Source organism: Pangasianodon hypophthalmus, chromosome 3 (genome assembly GCF_027358585.1).
Source record: "Pangasianodon hypophthalmus isolate fPanHyp1 chromosome 3, fPanHyp1.pri, whole genome shotgun sequence".
Taxonomy (NCBI): domain Eukaryota; kingdom Metazoa; phylum Chordata; class Actinopteri; order Siluriformes; family Pangasiidae; genus Pangasianodon; species Pangasianodon hypophthalmus.
In genome coordinates, this window is record NC_069712.1 from 4,538,348 (window position 1) to 4,561,874 (window position 23,527).

General features: G+C 38.5%; 2 protein-coding genes across 4 annotated transcripts; both read right to left on the reverse strand.

Moving 5' to 3' along the window:
- Positions 1-1,899: 1,899 nt before the first annotated feature.
- On the reverse strand, positions 1,900-20,328 carry LOC113542265 (gastrula zinc finger protein XlCGF26.1-like). 2 transcript variants are annotated; one of them, XM_026939659.3, is made up of 2 exons: positions 20,197-20,328; positions 1,900-3,431 (listed from the first exon to the last, which is right to left on the reverse strand). In XM_026939659.3, the coding sequence occupies exon 2, from the start codon at positions 3,423-3,425 to the stop codon at positions 2,112-2,114; it is 1,314 nt and encodes a 437-aa protein (XP_026795460.3). In that variant the 5' UTR covers positions 3,426-3,431; positions 20,197-20,328; the 3' UTR covers positions 1,900-2,111. The 2 variants fall into 2 exon arrangements, with proteins under 2 accessions (XP_026795460.3, XP_034159081.2); XM_034303190.2 differs by lacking the exon at positions 20,197-20,328 and adding an exon at positions 3,820-4,600.
- Positions 6,524-21,302, reverse strand: LOC113542281 (zinc finger protein 239-like). 2 transcript variants are annotated; one of them, XM_053232513.1, is made up of 2 exons: positions 21,166-21,302; positions 6,524-17,274 (listed from the first exon to the last, which is right to left on the reverse strand). In XM_053232513.1, exons 1-2 carry the CDS (start codon positions 21,250-21,252, stop codon positions 16,444-16,446), a joined length of 918 nt encoding a protein of 305 aa, XP_053088488.1. In that variant the 5' UTR covers positions 21,253-21,302; the 3' UTR covers positions 6,524-16,443. The 2 variants fall into 2 exon arrangements, with proteins under 2 accessions (XP_053088488.1, XP_053088489.1); XM_053232514.1 differs by lacking the exon at positions 21,166-21,302 and adding an exon at positions 20,197-20,297.
- Positions 21,303-23,527: the final 2,225 nt, after the last annotated feature.

Consider the following 23,527-nt stretch of genomic DNA (forward strand, 5'->3'; position numbering starts at 1 on the left):
CACAAACACTTCCACTCATCTCTAGCAAATTTATACAGCACAGACTTGTTGAGTGCCTACACAAAATTTCATGTACACCCGAGAAACCTTTGAAGATCCACTTCAGGCAATACATCTTCATTCCTCTCTAAGTTTATAGTAGTTTGGAGCCTTTGAGCAGCCACAGTGAACGCTGTCAAAAATGCCTTAGGGATTCTGCTATTGTAGCCTTTAATCAGGCTCCTCATGTTGGCCATTAGAATCTCTGTGGGATCTGCAAGACGTCTTAAATCATTTTTAGAAAAACAATTCAATGCCGCTTCATTTTGGTGAAAAATAGGAGGTATTTGTAATGTGACATAAATGGCCCATACTGAGACGGGTAATAACACACTGTGTTCTCTTAGCACCGAGATATGTGTGGTGGTCTGGGAAAAACTATCGGATGTTGCTGTGACTGAATTCCGGAAAACAGCCAAGAATGCTGAAAAATCAGGTAAATGCATATAAAATGCTTGGGCATCTCTACTTTGAAGAAACATATGTAAATACAGTTTAACAAAACAATATGGAAATGTTTTATTTACTTTTTAATCTTGCCTACGCATTCTTCCTGCAAAGATCAGGTTGTGTAAGGAGTCAGTTTAACAAACGCAGTGTTAAAAAGGGTCAGTCTGTCTAAAGATGTCTAAAACCTTGGTACGTAAGTGTGATTTCCTCACACAGTCAATGTCCCAATATGATATTTTTTTCATAGGTATGTTCCATAGAAAAATGAACATAATCATACTATGTTCATTATCAGACTAATAAATCATACTATAAATCATAATCATACTAATCAATTCGGTTTGTAATCAGATAATGTTTTCCATTAAGCTTATCAGGTTATAAATGTAGAGCTTGGTGGGCCATCTTTCAGTTGAACTAGAATGAAATTTTAGATGCAAATTCCTCCCTTTTTAAACTTTGGGTGGGTTAAAATGATAGAACTTTACTTCTGGTGGAGATATGTTCAAATAAGATAGCAATTACAGTTCAGCGTGTAGCTTTCAGAACTATATATAGTAGAAAATGGCAAAATCTGACCAAGTGAAGGGCTCTCATGCAGCAACACATATTCAAGAGCAGCAGGATGTTTTATTGATCAGCACTTATGACCTCATGTATATAAAACTAGGTTTAGGTAACACTTTATTTGAAGGATGTAACACATTTGTAAGCATTGCATAAATCTTTTGTAAATGTGTGGTTATTGATTTATGAAAGGCTTGGGTCAAAATGTGAAGTACCATTTATGTTTCTTTTTTTTATGTATTATATGACTTTGCCTGTACATGAAATGAAGATGCCTTGATTATCTTTATGAATCTATTGTTTTCTGAGACTGTTCTAGCTGTAATTTTTCATCTTGATCTTACAAGTTACTAGTTTTAACAAACAGCACATTCCTGAAGCTTTGAGACAGCGTCTATGAAGTATCCACTTGTTAACTTTTTGGGAGTGTGTTTAATCTACAATATCTTCTTCATATAGAAATATATATGATCCTTATTTGAGGTGGTGGTAATGCAACTATTATTATCATTACAATACAGATTTCACCTAATTAAGAGTCTCATATTTCAGCTGAATAATTAATGTTTCTTCAAATGTCTTTAGCATTGTTTTATACTATAAGATATAAGACTTATGTACTACTTAAGGATGTGTTATCAGGAACAATGAAGGTATTCTTTCAAAAAGGATGTATGAACAATGAGTTTATAAAACTACAAAGGAAATTTGCTGTATCTACACATATGTGTTGATCTAATTGAAACTGTTAACAAACCACAACAAAATGTGAAGATACAAAAGTTTAAAGTTTAAATCCACAAGAATCCACCACAAGAATCCTTTTCTTATGTACACCATATGTTAGTAGAAATTAGTAGAGAGCTTTATTGTCATTCTATACAATATAAATCCACAAGACAGTAGGACAAGATTGCATTCTCCAAGGCCTTGTTGCATTATATTATAGTAAAGTGACAATATTATGGTACAAGATAAGTTACAAGTGCCTCCCAGTGACACAAATCAAGTTCCATCAGGCATTTCACTGTTAGTATAAAATCAGGATTACAGATTCAATGTATACACTTGTGTGTTTTTAACATATTTGAAAACTTGAAACTCTTTCCACACTGTGAACAGAAAAACGGCTTCTCTACTGTGTGAACACGAAGGTGTCGTTTAAGATTACGTGTGTCACTAAAACTATTTCCACATTCTGAGCACTGATGTGGCTTTTCTCCTGTGTGAATGAACTGGTGTGTTTGCAGACTGCATTGGTAAGAAAAACTCTTTCCACACTGGGAACAGAAAAACGGCTTCTCTCCTGTGTGAACACGAAGGTGTCGTTTAAGATTACGTCTGTCACTAAAACTATTTCCACATTCTGAGCACTGATGTGGCTTCTCTCCTGTGTGAATGAACTGGTGTGTTTGCAGACTGCATTGGTAAGAAAAACTCTTTCCACACTGGGAACAGAAAAACGGCTTCTCTCCTGTGTGAACACGAAGGTGTCGTTTAAGATTCCGTCTGTCACTAAAACTATTTCCACATTCTGAGCACTGATGTGGCTTCTCTCCTGTGTGAATGAACTGGTGTGTTTGCAGACTGCATTGGTAAGAAAAACTCTTTCCACACTGTGAGCAGAAAAACGGCTTCTGTCCTGTGTGAATACGCAGGTGTCGTTTAAGATTACGTCTGTCACTAAAACTGTTCCCACATTGTGAGCACTGATGTGGCTTCTCTCCTGTGTGAACGCGCTGGTGTATTTGCAGACTGCTTTGTAGGGCAAAACACTTCCCACATTGTGAGCAGTGATACGGCTTCTCTCCTGTGTGAACGCGAAGGTGTTGTCGGAGATGATTGCGCTGTGTAAAACTACTCCCACAGTGTGAACACCGATATGGTTTTTCTCCTGTATGAATGCGCTTGTGGGTTTGCAGACTGCTTTGTTGAGCAAAACTCTTCCCACATTGGGAGCAGTGATACGGCTTCTCTCCTGTGTGAACGCGAAGGTGTTGTCGGAGATGATTGCGTTGTGTAAAACCACTCGCACAGTGTGAACACCGATATGGTTTTTCTCCTGTATGAATGAGCTGATGTTGCTGGAGATACTTCAGACGCTTAAAATTCTTCCCACACTGTGAGCAGTAATATATCTCTTCTGTGTGAATTTTCTGGTGTCTTTGGAGATCAATGTGGCGAGTACATCTTTTTCCACAATATGAACATTCATATGGTTTCTCTCCTGTGTGAACACCCTGTTCTCGCTTGAGAATATTTTCCTGAGTAAAACTCTTTCCACACTGAGCTGTAGTGAATTTCCTCCTTTCACTGCTCTTTGTGAATCCATCTCTCAGGGTTGTTAGTGTTGGAGTACCAGGCGACATTCCTCTCTGAAGGAGAAAAAAAAAATCAATAACTGAAACTGGATATTTAAAATAAATGGTCTGTTTCATTACATTTTATTATAAACATTATTTTATTTTATTTTATTATTATAGATTTGGAAAACTAGTATTGTAGTATCACAGACAGTAAAAATAATATATAGAAAATAAAAGATGCAGCAGGAATCAGGCCACTTAGAAACATGGATGAGTTAAAACTAAAATGTTTGTCAAAGTTTCCTCATTTCTCCCATTTAGATCCTTGTCTGTCTCCCTCATTTTTTTGCTCTTTGATTATTCCTTCATTATGCTCTTTGCCTGCCTGTGTTTTGACCCCTGCTATAGGACAAATCCTACCAAAACAGCAGCTTTCATTTAAAAAAAAATTATTTACCATCTCTTAATTGGTCAGTTTTCTATGCTATGTGTGTTATAGAGCAGAGAGCTGGGTCAGACAGCATTAGCACCAACGATAAAGTATAAAGGATAAAGCAGAGGCAAGACACAAATTGGAAGTCAGTGTCTTGATCCAAGTATGTTCAAGGCTCAATTCTTTCCAAGTGACTTTACTAAGACCACAGAGTATCTTTTTTAAATACACGTGAGGACAAAGCTATAGGATAATTCAACAACTAGGCAGTCATTAACCATCTATTAGCACTTCATTATCTGAATGTGAGGAGCGGGAGGTGGACACTTTAATCAATTGAAGTTATGCAAACAATGCTGTGACCCCCATCAGGAACACAGATGAGGAGAATAACAACCAGGAAACGTATGCAATAAGTAACTACACATTTATAAAATTCGTGCTGCTTGTTTGGTCAGAGTCATTAGAATGGAACTAACTTGTAACACTATTATCAAGTACAGAAGAAATAAAACGCCCCATTAATAAAGAAAAGAATTTCTAGAGTACATAACAATAGAGTACATAACAATCATTGAACTGTTTAACAATACATGTCAGAAAGTATATGTACTGCTTTGCTTACTTTTTGTGACATGGATGATTTTGTAGTAAGTTAGGATAATGTGTAATGAATTGCACAAATAATTATACTTTTTATTTTATTGACTATTGTAGTTGGATTATATTTTATAAGATATTCTATATAAATCAATATGACCTGACATAAGAACCAAGTAAGTAATATACAGAATGTGAAATTATATAGATAACTACACTGAAGCATTGCTAAGACCAAATCACTGCTATGCTTTTTTAAGTGGAGAAAGTAGAGAAAATTGCTTTCCAATCTACCCATCTGCATGTATTACTATTTAAGAATAGACGAGTTAGCTCAAAATTGTAACTATTGTAATCGTGTTTCCAGGTATAGCCTGCATATAATTGTATGATTTAAAAATGAAAAAGCATGCACATTTAGGTGGAATGGCAAGTTCATTTGGAGTTCATTTTGGTTTGCAGAAATGTGAATTTCCATTCATTGCTTCTAAAGTGCTTTACTGTAAGCCAGTTCATTTTTAATATTAAAAATACGGGGTAGGATAGATGTGTTTTATTTTGTTTTCTTTGTCTTGGGGTGGAGAGAGGGGGGTTGAAACCTCAATTATGGTGTGAAAAGTCAATAGGTGAATAGCTCACACCTTATTTATGCATATTTAATGAAGATAGCCCTCTCTCCCTCCCTTTATCTCTTAATGCTGAAAACGAAGATACAACAAAGTTTTTTTTAGCCATTTATATATGTATTTGGAGCTGATAACTTGTTTGGAATTGTTTACACATGAATACAATCTAATAATTAATTTATGTTGTTGTTCCTATTTCGGGTGCTCTCGTTATGGGTCGCCACAGTGGATCATTCATCTGCGTATTTGATTTGGCATAGTTTTTACACCATATGCACTTCCTGATGCAACCCTCCCCAATTTTATCTGGGCTTGGGACTGGCACTGAGAGCGCGCTGTTGCACGCAACCCCAGTGGCTGGGGTCGGTATCCCTGGCCGGGAATCGAACCCGGGCCGCAGCAGTGAGAGCACTGTGGACTAACCACTAGTCCTCCAGGGACAACAATCTAATAATTAATCTATAATTAACAAAAAAATCCATAACATTAAAATAAATTTCTAAAATTAAGAAGACAAGTTGGGATATTCATCTATAACCCTCTAGCTGTAACCCTCTTCAGGATCAGTAAAGTTCTGTCTGTTTGTCTATGCACATTTACTCATCTATTACTAAAAATAATCAATCCTCAATTACAGTATACACAACACCAAGGTCCTCCTAGTATTCATAGTTAATACCACAAAACTGGTGGTGACTGGTTCTTTAATTTAAAGATGTATTTCTATGTAGATTTTTCCAATGCTGAAGCAATACAGTAAAAAGTCATTCTGACTACATTTTTGTTGTATCTCTGCATCAACAGAGCCATTAAAATATATTTTGACCAAACTGGTCACACCTATTCAAAAGGTCTTCCCTCAGAAAGCACCATTTATAACACCTTTGATAGCTTGCCAGAATGTCCCACAGGGTATCTTGACTGTTGAGAGTGAGAGTCACCCAAATTTACCATAGAACCCATGAAATAAAACAACAGCCAGTCTGTAAACTCTGGTGGTAGACAGTGAACACTGTCAATGCTTCACAAGTGCCTGCAAGTGACACTCCTCTTAGTGCCTCCAGGAGGTAGCCTAAATGCACACTGAATGGTATTTAAGGGAAGAAGGGCTCTTGACATTCGCAATCACTTCTTTTACTCAAAGGGAAAACCCATCTTTAGACAGCAGAGCCACTTTAGGACGCTCCCCAAGGCACAGAAACAATTGGTCAATGATATTCTAGCTAGCAGTCACCTCACATAGCACTGAAGAGTCCTCACTGGACACAGGGCAGTCTAGGCACATTATCAACTTATGGAGCAAATTGGGCAATATGTTTATTAATATAAGCAAAATATCTCTTTAACAGGAATGCTGGGCTTGGGCATAGCATGACTTGTTTAGATAAAGAATGTAATTCACTGACTTGTCTGGTTGCGGCTTAAAAAAAAAAAAGAAAGAAAGAAAAAAGGTCATATACATTGCATTTGACTGGTATATGAAGTGAAGTGAAGTGAAGTGATTTGTGGCCAAGTATGGTGACCCATACTAGGAATTTGTGCTCTGCATTTAACCCATCCAAGTGCACACACACAGTAGTGAACACAAACACACACACCGTGAACACACACCCGGAGCAGTGGGCAGCCTTTTTTGCTGCGGCGCCCGGGGAGCAGTTGGGGGTTCAGTGCCTTGCTCAAGGGTCTCACCTCAGTCGTGGTATTGAAGGTGGGAGAGAGCGCTGGTCATTCACTCCCCCCACCTACAATCCCTGCCGAACCCACGACCTTCAGGTTCACCTTCGGGTGGCAAGTCCGAGTCTCTAACCATTAGGCCACGACTGCCCCCATATATGTGCTTCTTGCAGCAAACCATTAACCATTCTCAGGTGGGCAGACAAAAGAAGTTTTCCTTCCTGAGACTTAGAATCTCACAGATGTCTTGTACACTGGGAAAAACTTCAACTGCGGGGCCCTGAGTCTGGGATTAGCTCATACCTGCCTTGGTGCCAGAGTCCACACACTACCTTTTAATCTCACACGCTATCACAGACTCTTTTTTCCACTAGCAAAGAGACATTCAACATTTCCCAAAGCCATTTCTAATGCAAAGATCTAATCTATCTAAGACTGTACATCACATTTCTACCAACTGGCTGGAGTTGCTCCTGACCCCCACTTATCTTGCAGGTGGTGGGCCAACAAGATGCTCCATACTGTCATGTCAGGGTAAGCCCATCTGTGTTAGGTGGGTGACTCGGTTACACAAAGCTCCTCTGTGGATACCACCCCCAGGCCTGACTCCAGGGGTAGGTCCAGAAACCCCAATCTGGGCATGTCAAGAGGACCCCCTCAGATTTGTTGACCACAGGTCAGCATGAAGCTCCTGGTTACATAGCCCTGAGATTCACTGAAACACCATCACCATAACAGTCTCTATCCACAAAGGGAACTTAACATTACTGGTAAACTTATTAAAATAAACTCTCCAAAATATCAACAGAGATTATAAATAAAAAAATGAAAAATATGTGCTATGTAAAATATACAATACTGCTGAAAACACAAAAAGAAGGTAGATGGATATGATTGGGAACAGGCGATTAGTGAGAATTCTCGTCAATAGTGAGAATATTAGCTTCCTGGTACCTTCCTGTGTCACACAGCTTAGCAAGAAACAAACATGCTGCATGGAGCTATACTAAATGGTATCAAATCCTCATTATAAAGCCTTACACCTTCTCTCTTCTCTCTAATGCCCACTTGTAACGCCTACGTTCCCCATCCATGTCTGCAACTCCCATGATCCTCAGCCAACATTACATGACCTCCAGTTAAGCATCTACCAAAGCTAACTAATCTCACACTCCCTTTGCCATGCACTGTGTTGTCTGCCTGTCTTCATTAGGATTTTGCCATCTTCCACTTTAAATATGCCACAATATAATTAAATAAATTCATTATACAATAATTAAATTTTACTTAATTTGTATAGCACTTTTAATAACATACATTTTTAAAGAGCAGCTTTACAGAAATCTGTAACATGGTGACATCAGTGTTGCATTATAAGCCATTACAGTATACAGTTACAGAATAGTACATTGAAACGATAGTATGTTTGTCCCCAGCTTACATTACTCCTACATTTAAATAGAATAAATGTGTGAAGAATTTGTTGTTTCATCAGCAGAAAGAAATCAATTAAAATCATTATTTTATTACATAACACATTCTGTAACAAGTAATTAAATATATTATTCTGTCATATATAACTGCTGTAGCAGGTCACATCTAATGATAGCGACAGTTACAATAGAAGGGGCTATTATTTTTGTTGCACTGCATATATAAAATGATATATATCATTATTGTTTAATATTCAGGAACTGAAAAAGGGTCCCTTTTTGAATTACATTTGAAAAATTAAAAATGTTTTTAACAATTATTTAAATGTTTGAAACATTTGTTCAAATACACTTTTTTGTTTGCGTTATTTCTTTTAAGATGTTGTCTTCTGCCCCTGTCAGATCCTCCTACTGCTTTTCAGACAGCAGAAACAAATTACCATCATGTGTTTCACGTGATGGAAAAACTTCACTGTGAGCTAATGACCATTCTCCAGTCTGAATGAGCTGGTGTTTTTAGAGATTACATTCAACACTAAAACTCTTTCCACACTGTGAGCAGTAATACAGCTTCCCTCATGTGTGAATGCGCTGATGTGATTTGAGAGTACTCTGGTGTGCAAAACACTTCCCACACTGTGAGCAGTAACGTGACTTCTCTCTTGCATGAATAAGCTTATGGTTTTGGAGATTATTATTTTTCATACAAAGTTTTCTTACAATGGCCACATTTATCAAGTTGGATACAAATTTATCTGTAAATCATTTAAAGGAGCATTTTCATGAAAATCCATTTTTTCAGAGAAAAAAAGTTCCTGAGTGTGCATAAATGTCTGCATAAGAAGACAACAAATGTGAACCCCAGTTGATTGGATTTAAATCATAAACTGACATGGGCTACAGCACACTTATATGGATTACGCTGTCAAGTTAAATAGCTTATTTATTTCAGTTACACTCACAAATTTAATAAACACTTTGTGAACTCTAGTCATTGTTCTGTAGCAAAACAAGAGACAGACACTACAGCATAACATTAGAAAGTTTTAAGCCCAGTTTAAACCTGGTATGAACATGAGGTCTCGAGTGATTGGTACACAAGTTGTCGGCAGACAGCCATTTCATGTGTCTCGAATCCATTTTTGCTGACCATTTGCAGTCTCGTTTTATGACTATGAGCCACCAACACTACTTGCCTAACATCTAAAGAGTATACACTCAACTACCACTTTATTGGGAACACCTGTACACTTGACTTAGCAATATTTCCCCATTTTTCCTTGTAGAAACATTCCAGCTCTGTCAAATTGGCTGGGCATCTCCTTCAGGTCACCCCACAGATTTTTGATTGGATTAAGATCTGGACTCTGACTCCTGATCTTGTTTTGGTGAAGCCATTCCTTTGCTGATTTGGAGGTTTGCTTTGGGTCGTTGTCATGCTGAAAGTGTTTTAGCAGAAGCCTTAGGGTTTTGGGATAAAATTGACTGGTATTTGTAGCTATTCCTGATTCTCTCCACCCTGATTAAAGCCCCAGTTCCAGCTGAAGAAAAGCAGCCCAAAGCATGATGCTGCTGCCTCCATGCTTCACCGTGGGGATGGTGTTCTTTTGGTGAAGTTTTTTTTTTTTTTTTTTTTTTTTGCATTAAACATATCTTTTGGTATTATGGCCAAAAAGTTCAACATTGGTCTCATCAGGCCATAACACATTGTTCCATTTGGTTTTGGAAAATTGGATGTATTTTTAAATTTTTTTTGCTTAAAAAAGGCTTCAGTCTTGCCACTCTACCCCACAGCCCAGACATATGAAAAATTCGACAGATTGTTTTCACATGTAGAGAGCAATACAATAATGTCTTTTATGCTCATCTTGTTCTGTTGGTGGAGTGCGTTTAAATAAAAGCGACTGGCTAACTGTACCAAGCTACTTTGAGATAGGTTTGGCTTCACTTTATCAACAGTTATGACATCTACCCATACAGGCAGTCGTTGGTCCATATCTTTCTATCTCACTTACTAACTCAAGCTCTTTCCCCCCATCAGTAAAATGATAGGCCATATTCCCAGAACCAGTTTGAGGAGTCTGACAGGCCGGGGTTAGATGCAGTCAACCAGTCTGGCAGTCCTTGAGCAAATGCAGTAGAACCTTCTTCCTGATGACCGTCTTTGCTGATAACACATTCAGCTGTCTGTACTATCCTCTGTAGGGTCTTGTGTAGGGTCCTGTCGGTGTTGTTGCAATTCCCAAACCAGACAGTGATGTGGCTGATCAGGATGCTCCCAATGATGCCCCGTGGTGAGGATGTGAAGGCGCTGCTAGGCTCTCTTGGCCAGGGAGCTGGTATTGGTTGTGCAGGTGAGGTCTTCCACGATGTGAACACCAAAGAACTTGGTACTCATCACTTTCTCCACTGTGAAGCTGTTTATGCATGGGGGGAGTGATCAGGGCAGGACCATCTGAGGTCAACATTCATCTCTTGTTTGTCAACATTTAGAGACAGATTGTTGTTCTTGCACCAGACTGTGAGCCCTTCCACCTCCTCTCTGTATGAGGTCTCATCACGGTCACTGATGAGGCCAACTACTGTGGTGTTGTCAGCTAAATTAACAATGTGGTTTGTACTGGATCTGGCATTGCAGTCTTGGGTCAGCAGCATGAACAGCAGTGGGCTAAGCACGCAGCCCTGGGGGGGAACACGTGCTTAAGGTGATGGTGTTGGAGGTCTTGCTCCTGAACTGACTGGGGTCTTCCAGTGAGGAAGTCCAGGATCCAGTTGCAGAGCGAGGTACTGAAACCTCTACACCAGTATGATGATGGTAGCCTTAAAACACTGTGGGACGACTGCTTGGCTCAGACAGATGTTGAGGATATGTTGAAGAGTTCTATATCGCATGTGTGAAGCAAACATGAAATACAGGGAAAAAATTGCTTTTGTTCACTTATATTCACTGCAAAAGTTTTAACATAGAGGAGAAATTTTTACTGAAGACACCAGTCTAAAAAACTGAGTGTTTAAATTTGACAGAGCATTTTTCATCCATTTTTGTTGCAAGCTGTTTCAAGATTTTTAATGTACTACACTTTCAGAAAGCAGTTTTGGAGCACAAGCCTGTCTATAGAGAAAAGAAAGTTCTTAGAGTTTTAAGAAAGTTCTAGATGCAACGAGGGAAAATTTATTGTTTACACTTCATTGTTTAGCATATTATTGTTTGTACTTCCAGTGTACTTTGAACAGTATTACTCTGATTTAAACAATGTTAGTCTGAGTCTGACTTCTCAAACTGTTTCACTGTATGCAATCAGACATGCCTCCCTGCCAACCAATCAGCGTTTATATGATGCATAGCAACAAAGGTACACACAATGTCTAGTTAGCTAGTAGGAGTACTGAGATAGTACTGTATAGAGTACTGAGCTAGTGCATCTCTGCTTGCCATGCTTACAATGATACACTTCTCTGCATTGCAAAGACACAAATATGCATTAACACAGAAGCATAAATCTGCCTTTAAGGGAGTGGTGTGTAAGTTGGTGTTAACAGGACTGAAACATGGTCCGAGAGGGGGGCGGGGTGGGTTTGTAGGAGTCCTTTTTGTTTGTGTAAAGTACAGTAATAAAGTACTTTGCGATTTTGTGCGAACTGTTTCCCAGTATCGTTTAAAGGGTTGCATTCGCACTGACAGTGGGCACTAGGTAGTGACGTAAGCCGGTCGACAGCAACGTCATTTGTGCGCGGTGTTCAACGACGGAAACAAAGAAGAACAACGTGAACAACCGGAGGACGGAGGACGCTGTCATCGGAGCTGTGTTGCACTTCAGCGTCTGTCCATCTATCACTGTTCTCCATACTTGCGAAATAAGTTGAGACTACAGTATGTTTACATGGCGTTTTAAATCATGGCAGGTGAGGGCGTTTTTGTACGCGTTTGGCCAATCAACGCCTACTTATGTCACGGATAGTACCAGTTATGCTGGTTAGACCCTGCTCCGAAGTAGGAGCTAATTTGGTTCTCGAAAAAGGCAGTCCGGTACTAAAATCGCACCCAGTTCCGGAGGTGCGAAAATGCCAAAAAGTGAGCATTTCCACAGTTAGTTCAGGTACTTTGAAAAGGTTCCCGCGGTGTGAAAGGCCCGTATGAAAAAGCCAACAGGGTGAGCAGATTGTGGTCCACTGATAGGCCCCATACAGTTCATGTAACATGTCCTTAGACAGCAAGTTGACGTACATAGCCACAACAATGACCACAAACTCCCTTGACAGATAGTAAGGCTGACACTTCACTGCCATGAATTCCACCAGTGACAAAGAGTCTTTAGAAATTAACACAGTGTTCACACTCCATTCTGTGTCGATGTAAAAACACATGCCCCATCCATGGGTCATACCAGATGTTGTATTGTCCTGGTCTGCTCGGAAGGTGGTTAGCGCAGTTAGCTGAATGGCCACATCAGGGATGCAGTTATTAAGCCTTGTTTCTGAAAAATTAAAAACACAGTTGTCCCTCTGTGTGGTCCGCTGTTCTAGCGTGTCCTAACGTGCCGTCAACTTGAAAGTATCTTGGAAAATAAAGCTTGGAAGGAAATAGCAGAGACTGATGCTACCTCTGGTGAGTATACCTAGATAGTACAGTTAGCTTGCTTTGCCATGAGGCTAGTACTATGCCTAGCATGTAACATTCTATAAACTGAATCCGTCTCTCCTATCTGACAAGGAAAGAAACTCAGCTAACTTTTTGCTTAGTTGATAAATAATGTTGTATCTTATCAGAGCTTTAAATGTGCCATCCGGGTCATCTCTGGCACCACGTTGTCAAAAATTTGGCAAAAGAGTCACAAGACAGGTATTGATTTCTTGATGGTTATTGTGTGATTAAACAATCTTTAGATTAGCTTTCACTAACAGAAGCATAACTTCAGATTATAATTTCACCAGCTCAATCTACACATCAAAACAGAGGCCTAGTTTATGTAGAAGGTGAGGGGAGTGGGTGAGAGTGGAAATTTAAAAAAATGAACAAGGCCTATGTAATTGGAGGGGTTAAGGAGAGTGGAGTGAAAAAAGAAAGGATTGCCTATCGCCAACTGAATCTCTGAGACTTAGGCGGCATTCAACTTACCTAGGAAATGGGAAGTCCGAGATTAAAATGACAATTTCTGTGCTTTCAAGGTTCAAAGTGGAGGGTAAAACATGGACAACTTCATGTTCATCTTTTGTTAGCAACAAGATAACTAGCTAACTGTTATTAGTGATGTATACATACCTGCTCAAAACAGTAAACTGTATAATCAATGATATATTGACTTGTTACAGATTTAACAAGTAACTATATCTGCATGTTGATTGATCTAAAGCAAATTCTTGTATATACAGCAGAACTGATTTAAAGGTAAGAGGTTGTACTTTGTTTACTTCTGATGCTGTGCAAACATAAATGAACATAGACTTCTGGAAATGATCATCAAAACTGAGAACTTAATCAAAACCAAACATAATTAAAGACCAATAGTACTTTCAGATTACATCTAGGTAAGATTATCTACCAAAGGAATTGTGAAACAATAATGTGACCATATCATCATGTGTGATGCAAATAGCCCAGTTCCCAGGAACACAAACCTACTAGAAACTCTCTCTGGCTATGTTAATTTACAACTATCAGAATCTGAGAATTTTAACACAGAAGAGTATTTTCTTAAAAAAACACAATAGTTATTTTTAGAAAGCATTGGATCAGTTTCTATCAAACATTATTATGCAAAAGAGCATCAAGTAGTGGTACGGACAAAGCCAGACTTATCATTTCCCCAGTTTAAATTACACCTACATTTGATGGGAATAGAGATGTGAAGAGTTTGTTTAATCCATTGAAATTAACCCCTTAAAATGCTAAAAGAAACAACTTTATTATTATTCTTACAGAAACCTTATTACAGAAACTAAAGGTAAGTGCATTTATTATTCAAAACTATCAGAATGATTAGTATAACTACCGTAACAAATCAAATTAGAATCAGGAATTAGATTGTAGTACTCCATCTGGCATGGATGGAGAGCCTTCTCAGCTATTGAAAGGCTCTTAGTGTTACTAGATCAGCATATTTCTCCGCCTTAATAGAAGATAAAAATAATCCTAGATTATTATTTAATACAGTAGCAAAGTTAACTAGGAACAAGACCAGCAATATCAAACCTCCCTTAGATCTCCAAAAACCTACAAAAGGTTGTAGCACAGCAGTTAGCCTCATACTTGCATAGGTATAACATTCATGGAATCTTTCAGCCAGGTTTCATGCTTCATCACAGTACCGAGACAGCGCTGGTTAAAGTGGTAAATGACCGTTGATGACTATTGGCTTCCATTCTGGGTTTTGTGTCATTGCTTGTATTGCTTGATCTTAATGCAGCTTTTGATACCTTAGATCATAATATTTGATCATAACATAAACTTTTAGACAGACTAGAGACTGATGTTGCAGTTAAGGGAATGGCTCTTTCCTGGCTCAGGTCTGATCGCGTTTGTAGATATAAATGTTGAGTAAAGTTTTGTGTTCCACAAAGCTCTTTTCTCTATATTTGCTACCTCTAGGCACAATTATTCCCTAAACATATTAGCTTACACTGGTATGCTAATGATATATAGCTACATGTTTCAGCAAAGCCAGATGACAGACACCAGCATAATAAAGTTGAGGAAAGTGTAAAGGTCATTAGATACTGGATGCTGAATAACTTCGTCCTATCCAATTCTGACAAGACAGAAGTACTTCTACTAGGATAACAGGCAGCTAGACGTAAGCTTTCTGATTATGTAGAAACCCTGGATGGCCTTCCCCTTATACCATGTGCAGCTGTGAAAGACCTTGGTGTGATTATTGACTCCAGTCTCTCATCTGAAGCTCATATAGACAATATTACCGTGATAGAAATATTTCTGAGATAGAGAAAAGGCTAAAATAAGAAACTGTCACTACATAATGCAAAAAAAAAAATAAATAAATAGTTCAAGCTTTTGTTACCTAGGTTAGATTACTGTCCCATATTGCTGTCTGGATGTTACAGTAGGTGCATAAACAAGCTCCGGTAAGTCCAGAAAACAGCAGCCCAAGTCCTTATTAGAACTGGAAGCTTTGATAATATCACACTTATCCACACTGCACTGGCACACAGTAAAATTTAGCATTGCATATAAAATACTACTAATGACCTATAAAGCATTGAATGGTTTCACACTGGTACCTTGGTACCTAGAATAATGAAGACTACAGCACAGGGCAGAGCTTGTTTTCTTTACAAAGCCCCACAATTAAGGAATCACCTTCCAATTAGTGATACAGGATTTAGGATACAGTCTTAAGGCTGAAAACCTATTGTTAATAGTGCACAGCATATGTCTTCTTAAACCACTACAAGTTAGGAGTATACCTAGTAATCTGTGTTCTCTCCCCCCATCCCTCTCTCTGTCCAGCTACATGATACTCCTGATGCCTGATGAGATTTTGATGATCCAGACTGTATCTGCCCTCTTGTCCTGCCTGATCCATCCTGAGGCTCTATTGGCTGAGGATGGCCCACATGGATAGCCTAAAGATTGCCATGAAATCGCTGTGGATTGTACCAGAAAGATGCCCTAAAGATGACTGGAAAGTCTCATTGTATTACCTAAAGGTGCACTTGCTTAAAACAGTTTACGCTCATACATTATTCAGTGGATAACTTTACTTACATAATAAAGATTTAAAGCTAAAAAAAAAACACTAATGAAATAAATGACTGAAGATCCTTTCAAAACATTTAGCACTGCTTGACTTTATAGCATACAGTTGTGGATGAGTAATTTACTCAGTAATTTACTCATAATCGCACTATCCGGTGTCACCCAGAAGAGGGCAGGTTCCCTTTTAAGCCTGGTTTCTCACAGGGTTTCTTCCTCGTGTATAGTCTCAGGGAGTTTTTCCTTGCTATTGTTGCCTCTGACTTAAGGATAAATCTAAATCCATATCCCGATTTCTGTAAAACTGCTTCGTGACAAATGCCCGTTGTTAAAAGTGCTATATAAATAAAACTGATTCAATATATAACCAACACAACATTTAATATTCAGACACAGAAAAAGGAAGTGACTGTAGAAAAAAAGTAATTATTTAAAAGGTTGATATATACCCTTCTTTTTGTTTATGTCTTAAAAGAAGGGTCATTCTTTTAAAATGGCTTGTAGCCCTTGCCAGCTCCTCCAAGCAGCAAAAATCAGTATTATCGCCTTAATCAGTATTCAAGACATAAATGGAAATATTAGCCACACTGTGAGAAAACAGCTTTTATGCTGTGTGAATGAGCTGGTGTTTTCTGAGATCATATCCAGCACTAAAACACTTTCCACACTGTGAGCAGTAATAGGGCTTCTCTCCTGTGTGAATGCGCTGATGTCTTTTTAAAACTCCTAATCCTTTAAAACTCTTCCCACACTGTGAACAGCAATGTGGCTTCTCCTCTGTGTGAACACTCTCATGTATTTTGAGATTACTACTGTTAGTAAAAGTTTTTTCACACTGCGAGCACTGATACGGCTTCTCTCCTGTATGAATGCGCTGATGTGTTTTGAGTGCACTCTGTTGTGCAAAACTCTTCCCACACTGTGAGCAGTGATGTGGCTTTTCACCAGTGTGGATTTGATGGTGTCGTTGAAGATGACATTTTCGAGCAAAACTCTTTCCACATTGTGAGCAGTAATATGGTTTCTCTCCTGTGTGAATAAGCTGGTGTGTTTTGAGATTACTTTGCTGTGCAAAACTCTTCCCACACTGTGAGCAGCAATATGACTTCTCTCCTGTGTGAATCCGCTGGTGTTTTTTGAGAGTACTTGTGTGAGCAAAACTCATCCCACACTGTGAGCAGTAATACGGCCTCTCTCCTGTGTGAATGTACTGGTGCGTTTTGAGAGTATTCTGGTGTGCGAAACTCTTCCCACACTGTGAGCAGTGATATGGCTTCTCTCCTGTGTGAGTTGGATGGTGCTCTTGAAGATGACTCTTTTTAGCAAAACTCTTTCCACACAGTGAGCAGTAGTGAATTCTCTGCTTTCCCATTACTGCATGAATGTGTCTTTGATGGTCTTTAGTATCAAGACAACCAAACGACGAAATTTCACTCTGTAGCAGGAGAAGAGACAGAAACAACAATGTTGGAAAGTTTTTAGGCCTCGATTACACCTGGTATTAACAATGCGTCTCGAGTGATTGGATCACATGTGGTCCACAGAGACAGACAGCAATTCCAGCCTGGCCTTTTTATATCTCTTGAATATATCATCTTCACTGATATCTTCACTGACACATTTGGCTGCCAGGGGGTGGTTTAATGGTTTAATTCAGTCTGCCTCATCAGACTGAATTAAATAGTCAGGATATCCACACTGTCTGAAGCCTATCTACTGTGCTCCAGAGTAAGAGAGAGACCACCCTGATCAAAAGTTTGGTACCAGAGCCCTTATTGTGCCCTTAGGCTACCTATATCTAGTCCATAATAATGACTGTGTACACGAGTGGACAGCATGGTACCACGCATGTATACAGTCAATGGTATGGACTAGATATAGTTTGTGTAGTTGTGCAGTTTTGTAGCCTTTTTTGGTCAAATTGAAAGACATTACCACCTTGACTGCACAGTAGGTCAAAACTGGAGCGAGAGCATGCACAGTAGACACACGCCCCACCCATATTGGCCATGGAGACACCCCTGCTTCATGCTGGTAGCGTACACACTGAGGGATATTACCTGAAGTGAAATTAAGATAATGCATCGAATGCCATCTCAATGTGGTAAGTACAGTATTAATAATGAATTAATATGTAAATTGCTAACTTGTCATATAATTTGAGTTATGACTCAAATGTCATGTCCAAAACTGCCAACCACCTAATCAACCATGGCCTATTGCTTATCATCAAATAACTGCTATAAAACACATTTATCATAAAAGAAAAAATGGGGAGATATCAAGGTCAACTGAACTTATTGTAAAAACAACTGAACAATATTTCTGAAAATAATTTGTGGAGATCTAACTTAAAATGTAAATTTGGCTTCTCCTTTCAACATGGGAATGGGTGGGGTTATATTTGTACTTCAGCCAGCCACTAGAGGGCCTTAGAAATATTTTTGCTTCACCTTTTCATTCAGTCATTGGTCCACACATTTCTATCTCACTTACTAATTCAGGTTCTTTCCCCACCAGTAAACTGACTCCAGGGCCGGGCCCCGGGAACCCTAATCTGGGCTGACCTTTTATGAGCATCATTAGCATCTCTGATTAGGATATATTGTCAGTAAAAAAAGGCCTAATTATTAGAATAAGTAAACAGTTTAAATAAGTCGTTTTCAGTTTTCATTAACTATGCTTTGTAGGAAAGTGGACCCTTTGAAGTTTTGATATTTTATCCATATTGAATTCATCTGTAACATGGGATTAGGTCCAGTATAATAACTACTTAAGACAGATAACTTTTATAAAAAGGTCCAATAGTTGATGTTTTTTTTTTTTATTTCTTACTAGTACAAATAACCTGGGAAATATGTAGAATATGATAAAAAACAACAACAAAAATGTATGCCATGGCCTCAGCTGAAAAAACCCATTTGGAAAACTGTTGTTCATTAAGCTCAAGGGTGCTTGTGTGTGTTTACAAGGCCCTCTTGTCAGTCTTTTTATAGACAATACCCAATGCCCTTCAACCACCCACATCTCAGAAAAAATATGACACAAATTGGTAAGTGAACATCCAGATTATTCTCCTGTGAGCAAAAAGCTATGCTGGGTTAAAAAAAAAGACAAGAAATTCAGTGAAACCAGAATAAACACTGGCAGCCTTTTTCCAAGATGGAGGAATTACTGGTATTACTGGTGAAGAGGATGAATCTGCGCTTTTGTGTCTTTAGCTAGTGTCATTAGCCAGCGCTTTTGTTCCTTGACAGGTGTGTAAATGCAATCTGTATAAAGCTTTGAATTGCAACGTGTAAAGTATTTACATGTTCATCACTTAAAAAGCAAGGTAAAGCAATGCAAGTAATGCTAGCTAACTCCTGTGCAGCTAACAGTGTTAACTTGCTAACACCAGATGTGATGGCCTAAAAGCTCCTAAGAGCTTATTACAAGGAAAAGTGTCTGACAGCTGCTGCTCACTGGATATTTGTCTATTTGTTATAGTCATTATTAGCATATTATTAGCACTAGTGTTTAATAATATGCTAATAATGACGATAACAAATAAACAAATATCGTCATTATTAGCGTATTATTAGCACTAGTGTTTAATAGCATTACCTTATTTTTTCTCTTTTACACATCCTACTGGTTTGACATCCCATTGATTTTATCCTTATCTGGAGTTTATCCACACTGCGCAGCTTTGAGTCACTTGATTTTACCCTCAACAACTACTTAAACATTTTATGAGAATGGGTTTTACCCAAAATAGCATAAAATCATGACTACCACACAAGCCTTCCCACTCCGTGCTGTTCTGTCTCGGGTAAGTGGTTTTATGTTGGTGGTAGAGGTTTCAGGGTCAGCTGCCTAACCGTATCCATCTAGACCGTATAAATGAGCAAGCTTCATATATTTGGTTCTCACCACTTATACTTTGCTGGAGTTTAACTGGGTAAAGCAGCAAGTTTGGCACCATAACACACGGGCATATTTCTGTAGTGTAATGCCCAACTGTTACACTGCTGCTTTTACATCTGAATTGTAAGGCTCAGCTCTCCTTCTATATTTACAAATTATGCGCAGCACTGGGAATAGTACTGGAGATCACAAGCAGCACCGTCAATCTATTCCCAACACAATTACATCCATGAACGCCAGCTACTTACTAGCCTGCTACTTACAATGAATTGCAATATGTCAAGTATTTACGTTTTTACAAGAGATTTGCCTTATTAAACTTCCACTCACTGACCAACAAGGAATCACTTATCTCATACCACTACTGACCACACAATTATGCATTATGTATATATTATATATATACAAAAAACTCCCATTGTGTGGTTTTGAAGCATCATGCACTCACATTGTGTGGTTTTGAAGCCTTTTTTTGTCGAAGTAGGAGTCGTCATGTTGAGAAAACTGGAGCCTGAGTCTGCGCAGTAGAGACTTGGAGCCAGAACATGCACAGTACATACAGCCAGTTGGACAGTTGGTCTTGCCCACCCATATTGGTGGTGGACTCTCTACTTGGTTTAGGTCTGGAGTATGCATGCTCTGAGATATGGGCTGACGTAGTTAGAAAGAGTGCAGTCAATCACCTAATCAACCACATCCTATTATTTTATCACCAAATAACTCCAATAAAATGTATTTATCATAAGGAAAGGGAGTGATATCAATAATTTGTAGAGATGTAACTTAAAAATGTAATTTTGGGTCCAAAACATTTTTAATTTGTGTGTCTGACTGAAACTTAGCAACAGCCTAATGATTTATTCAGTGAAGCTTTAGTGTCATTATATATGTACAGGGGTTGCAATGTATAATGAAATGTAATTTAACTGGGCCTCAGGTGTAAATATACAACATATGTTGTTAGTGCAAAATAACATAAGACATAGGGCATTAAGTAGCATACACAAGTATCCTTATAATAATAATAATAATAATAATAATAATAATAATAATAATAATAATGAATTATCTATCAAAACATCTATACACATGCACACATCAAACTCTATCTATCTATCTATCTATCTATCTATCTATCAGGTAAATTAGGACATTTTAACTCATCAGCATTTATTTTCTGGCCTAATAAGTTAAATAAATAAATAAATAAATAAATAAATAAAGTTTTCTTTGTTGAATATATATTTTCTTTCAGATGGAGATTGGACAGTGGGAGTGTAATGTTGTGTTTTCAGTCCATGTAATATAAATTTAGTTGTGGTCATGCTTTTTTTTTTTTTTTTTTTTAATGCAATTCTTACAACTCTATGCATCAATTTAAGTTTAGCTTGCTGTGGATGGATTGTAGTAAACTCACCTGGACAGGGCTTGTACTCAGATCATCCATGTGTGTCTCTCGTTTCTCAGGGTTAGCTGTATCTTCAGAGGTGCATGTCTCCGCCATGAAATATTCAGCAAAGCAACTGCACAAGCTCCTCTGATTTTAAGAGATTCTGGGATAATTGTTTGTTTGTTTTCAATAAGCAAAGTCATCAGCAGCAGACCTACAGTGTTTCAGCAGCTTAGGGCGCCGCCATATTAAATCTCACCTCCTCTCGCGAGATTCCGCGAACACTGCCCGATTTGCAAAATGATTTGGTGCTGATCGGGTAGAAGCGGTCCTGCCTGATCCATGCGTTCACCCTGAACTTTTATCTTAACATAAATTAAGCCTAATACATACAAGCAGAATGTTATTTCCAACGTTTTATTATGTAACTACAATATATTAAATGATTAAAAAAAATGTTTATGTGCAACAATGGTGAGCACGTGCGATGCAAATCGGACAGAGGACGTGGATCGGGTAGCAACAATCCCCTCAGTGCTGTGCAGGAAGTAACCCTTCGAAATAGGGTGAATTCAGGCAAGTTGACATCAATTAAGGTTATAAAATTGAAAATATTTTTAAAATGAATCAAATGAGTATTTTTGGAGAGTGCTTATTTATGAAAATATTTTTTTAAGTATTTTTTGGAGAGTCCTACAGAGTCATGTGCAGCTCTATATGTTGCTGCTCCTGTTAGGGATCACCACAGTGAATCATTGGTCCATGTATTTGATTTGGCACAGTTTTCACGTCAGATGCCCTTCCTGATGCAACCCTTCCCAGTTTTATCCAGGCTTGGGACCGGCACTGTGAGCGCACTGTTGCATGCTGGGGTTGGTTCCCTGGCCAGGAATTGAACCCGGGCCCCAGCAGCGAGAGCACTGTGGCCTAACCACTAGTTCTCCAGGGAGCCACCCTGTGCACCTCTATATACAAAAGCCTATTTCTTTTGCTAGTACAAACATATGGTAGAACTGTGCATTTATTTTGGAGCTCGTTAAGGCAAAGTTTAGGTCGAGCTAAAACTGAATAGTTCATCTCCCATTAGCATCATGTTAATGAACCTGATCTTTATCCTGTGAGCAGGAAGTTCTTCAACGATCCGTGTCTTTTGTATATCCAGCAGCCTACCAGATAGTGAAGCATGATTCATCACTCCAAAGTTCCTTGCTCAAGGGCCCAGCAGTGGCAGCTTGGCAGTGCTGGGATATGACCTCACAACCTTCTGAGGGGTAGTTCAACATTTGAACCACTGAGCTACCACGTGTGTTTTAGTTTCTCCAAACACATTACCACGTAACACGTTAGTTTCTCCTCCAAACACATTATGTTAGATAATAAATAATCCACTTATTTCACATTCATCGCAACCATGACTGAGTCTGTAACACGCCTACTGACATAAACATACACTTTACCGAAATGGGCAGCCCTGCTAGAGCCACCCTTGCTAGAATATCTATGTAAACTGTAGCATTAAGATTTCACTAATGCTTTTGTGGCTCAATAAGCACAAGTCCCCACAGCCACATTCCAAAATCAGTGGAAAGCCTTCCCAGAAGAGTGGAGGCTCTTATCACATATCACTATAAAGGGGGACAAACTCTCTGTTACTGTCCATGGTTTTGAAATGGGCACATATGGGTGTGATGGTCAGGTGTTCCAAATACTTTTGGCCATGTAGTGTAGCTTGTTATGTTTCCCAAACCCACTCAGTCTACAGGGCAAAAATCAAATGGAATGGTAATGATGTGCTAATTGGTGGCATTATTTAAAGTTGTTTTGCTTTTACATGACTTTCGCTTTGTTAAAACAAGCTATAATGGTGTGTAGGCCTGTCACAATAACTACTTTTGTTGGATGATATATTGTCCCAGAAATAATTGTGACAAACGATATTATTGTCATTTTAAGACCATTTTATTCCACTGATACAATGATATTATAATAGCATAATAATGTAAATACTCCCTTTCAAAGAGCAATGAACTTTTAATTCTTAAGAATATTCAGACATTGGAATTGAAATGTCAAAAAACACCAGATTTTTAAATCAGAGGTCGCAAAGAATGAATACAAACCAAACAACGCTTTGTTATTGTTTATTGCAAATATCAAACCTGGCTGTTAACAAAGTGCATTTATTTTTAAACTAAAGTGCATAAAATTATTAAATTATAAAATCAAAAGATTTAACCTAGGCTCTCAGGCCAGTTCTTGCTAGCAGGAAGCTGAGTGTTTTCTGAACACAGGATTCTCTACAGGACCAAATTTACTATCCTTATAGATAATAATCCACTCACCTGTGTGCTGACATCAGCTAAGCTAAATGTAGTTCTTCGGTGGCTTG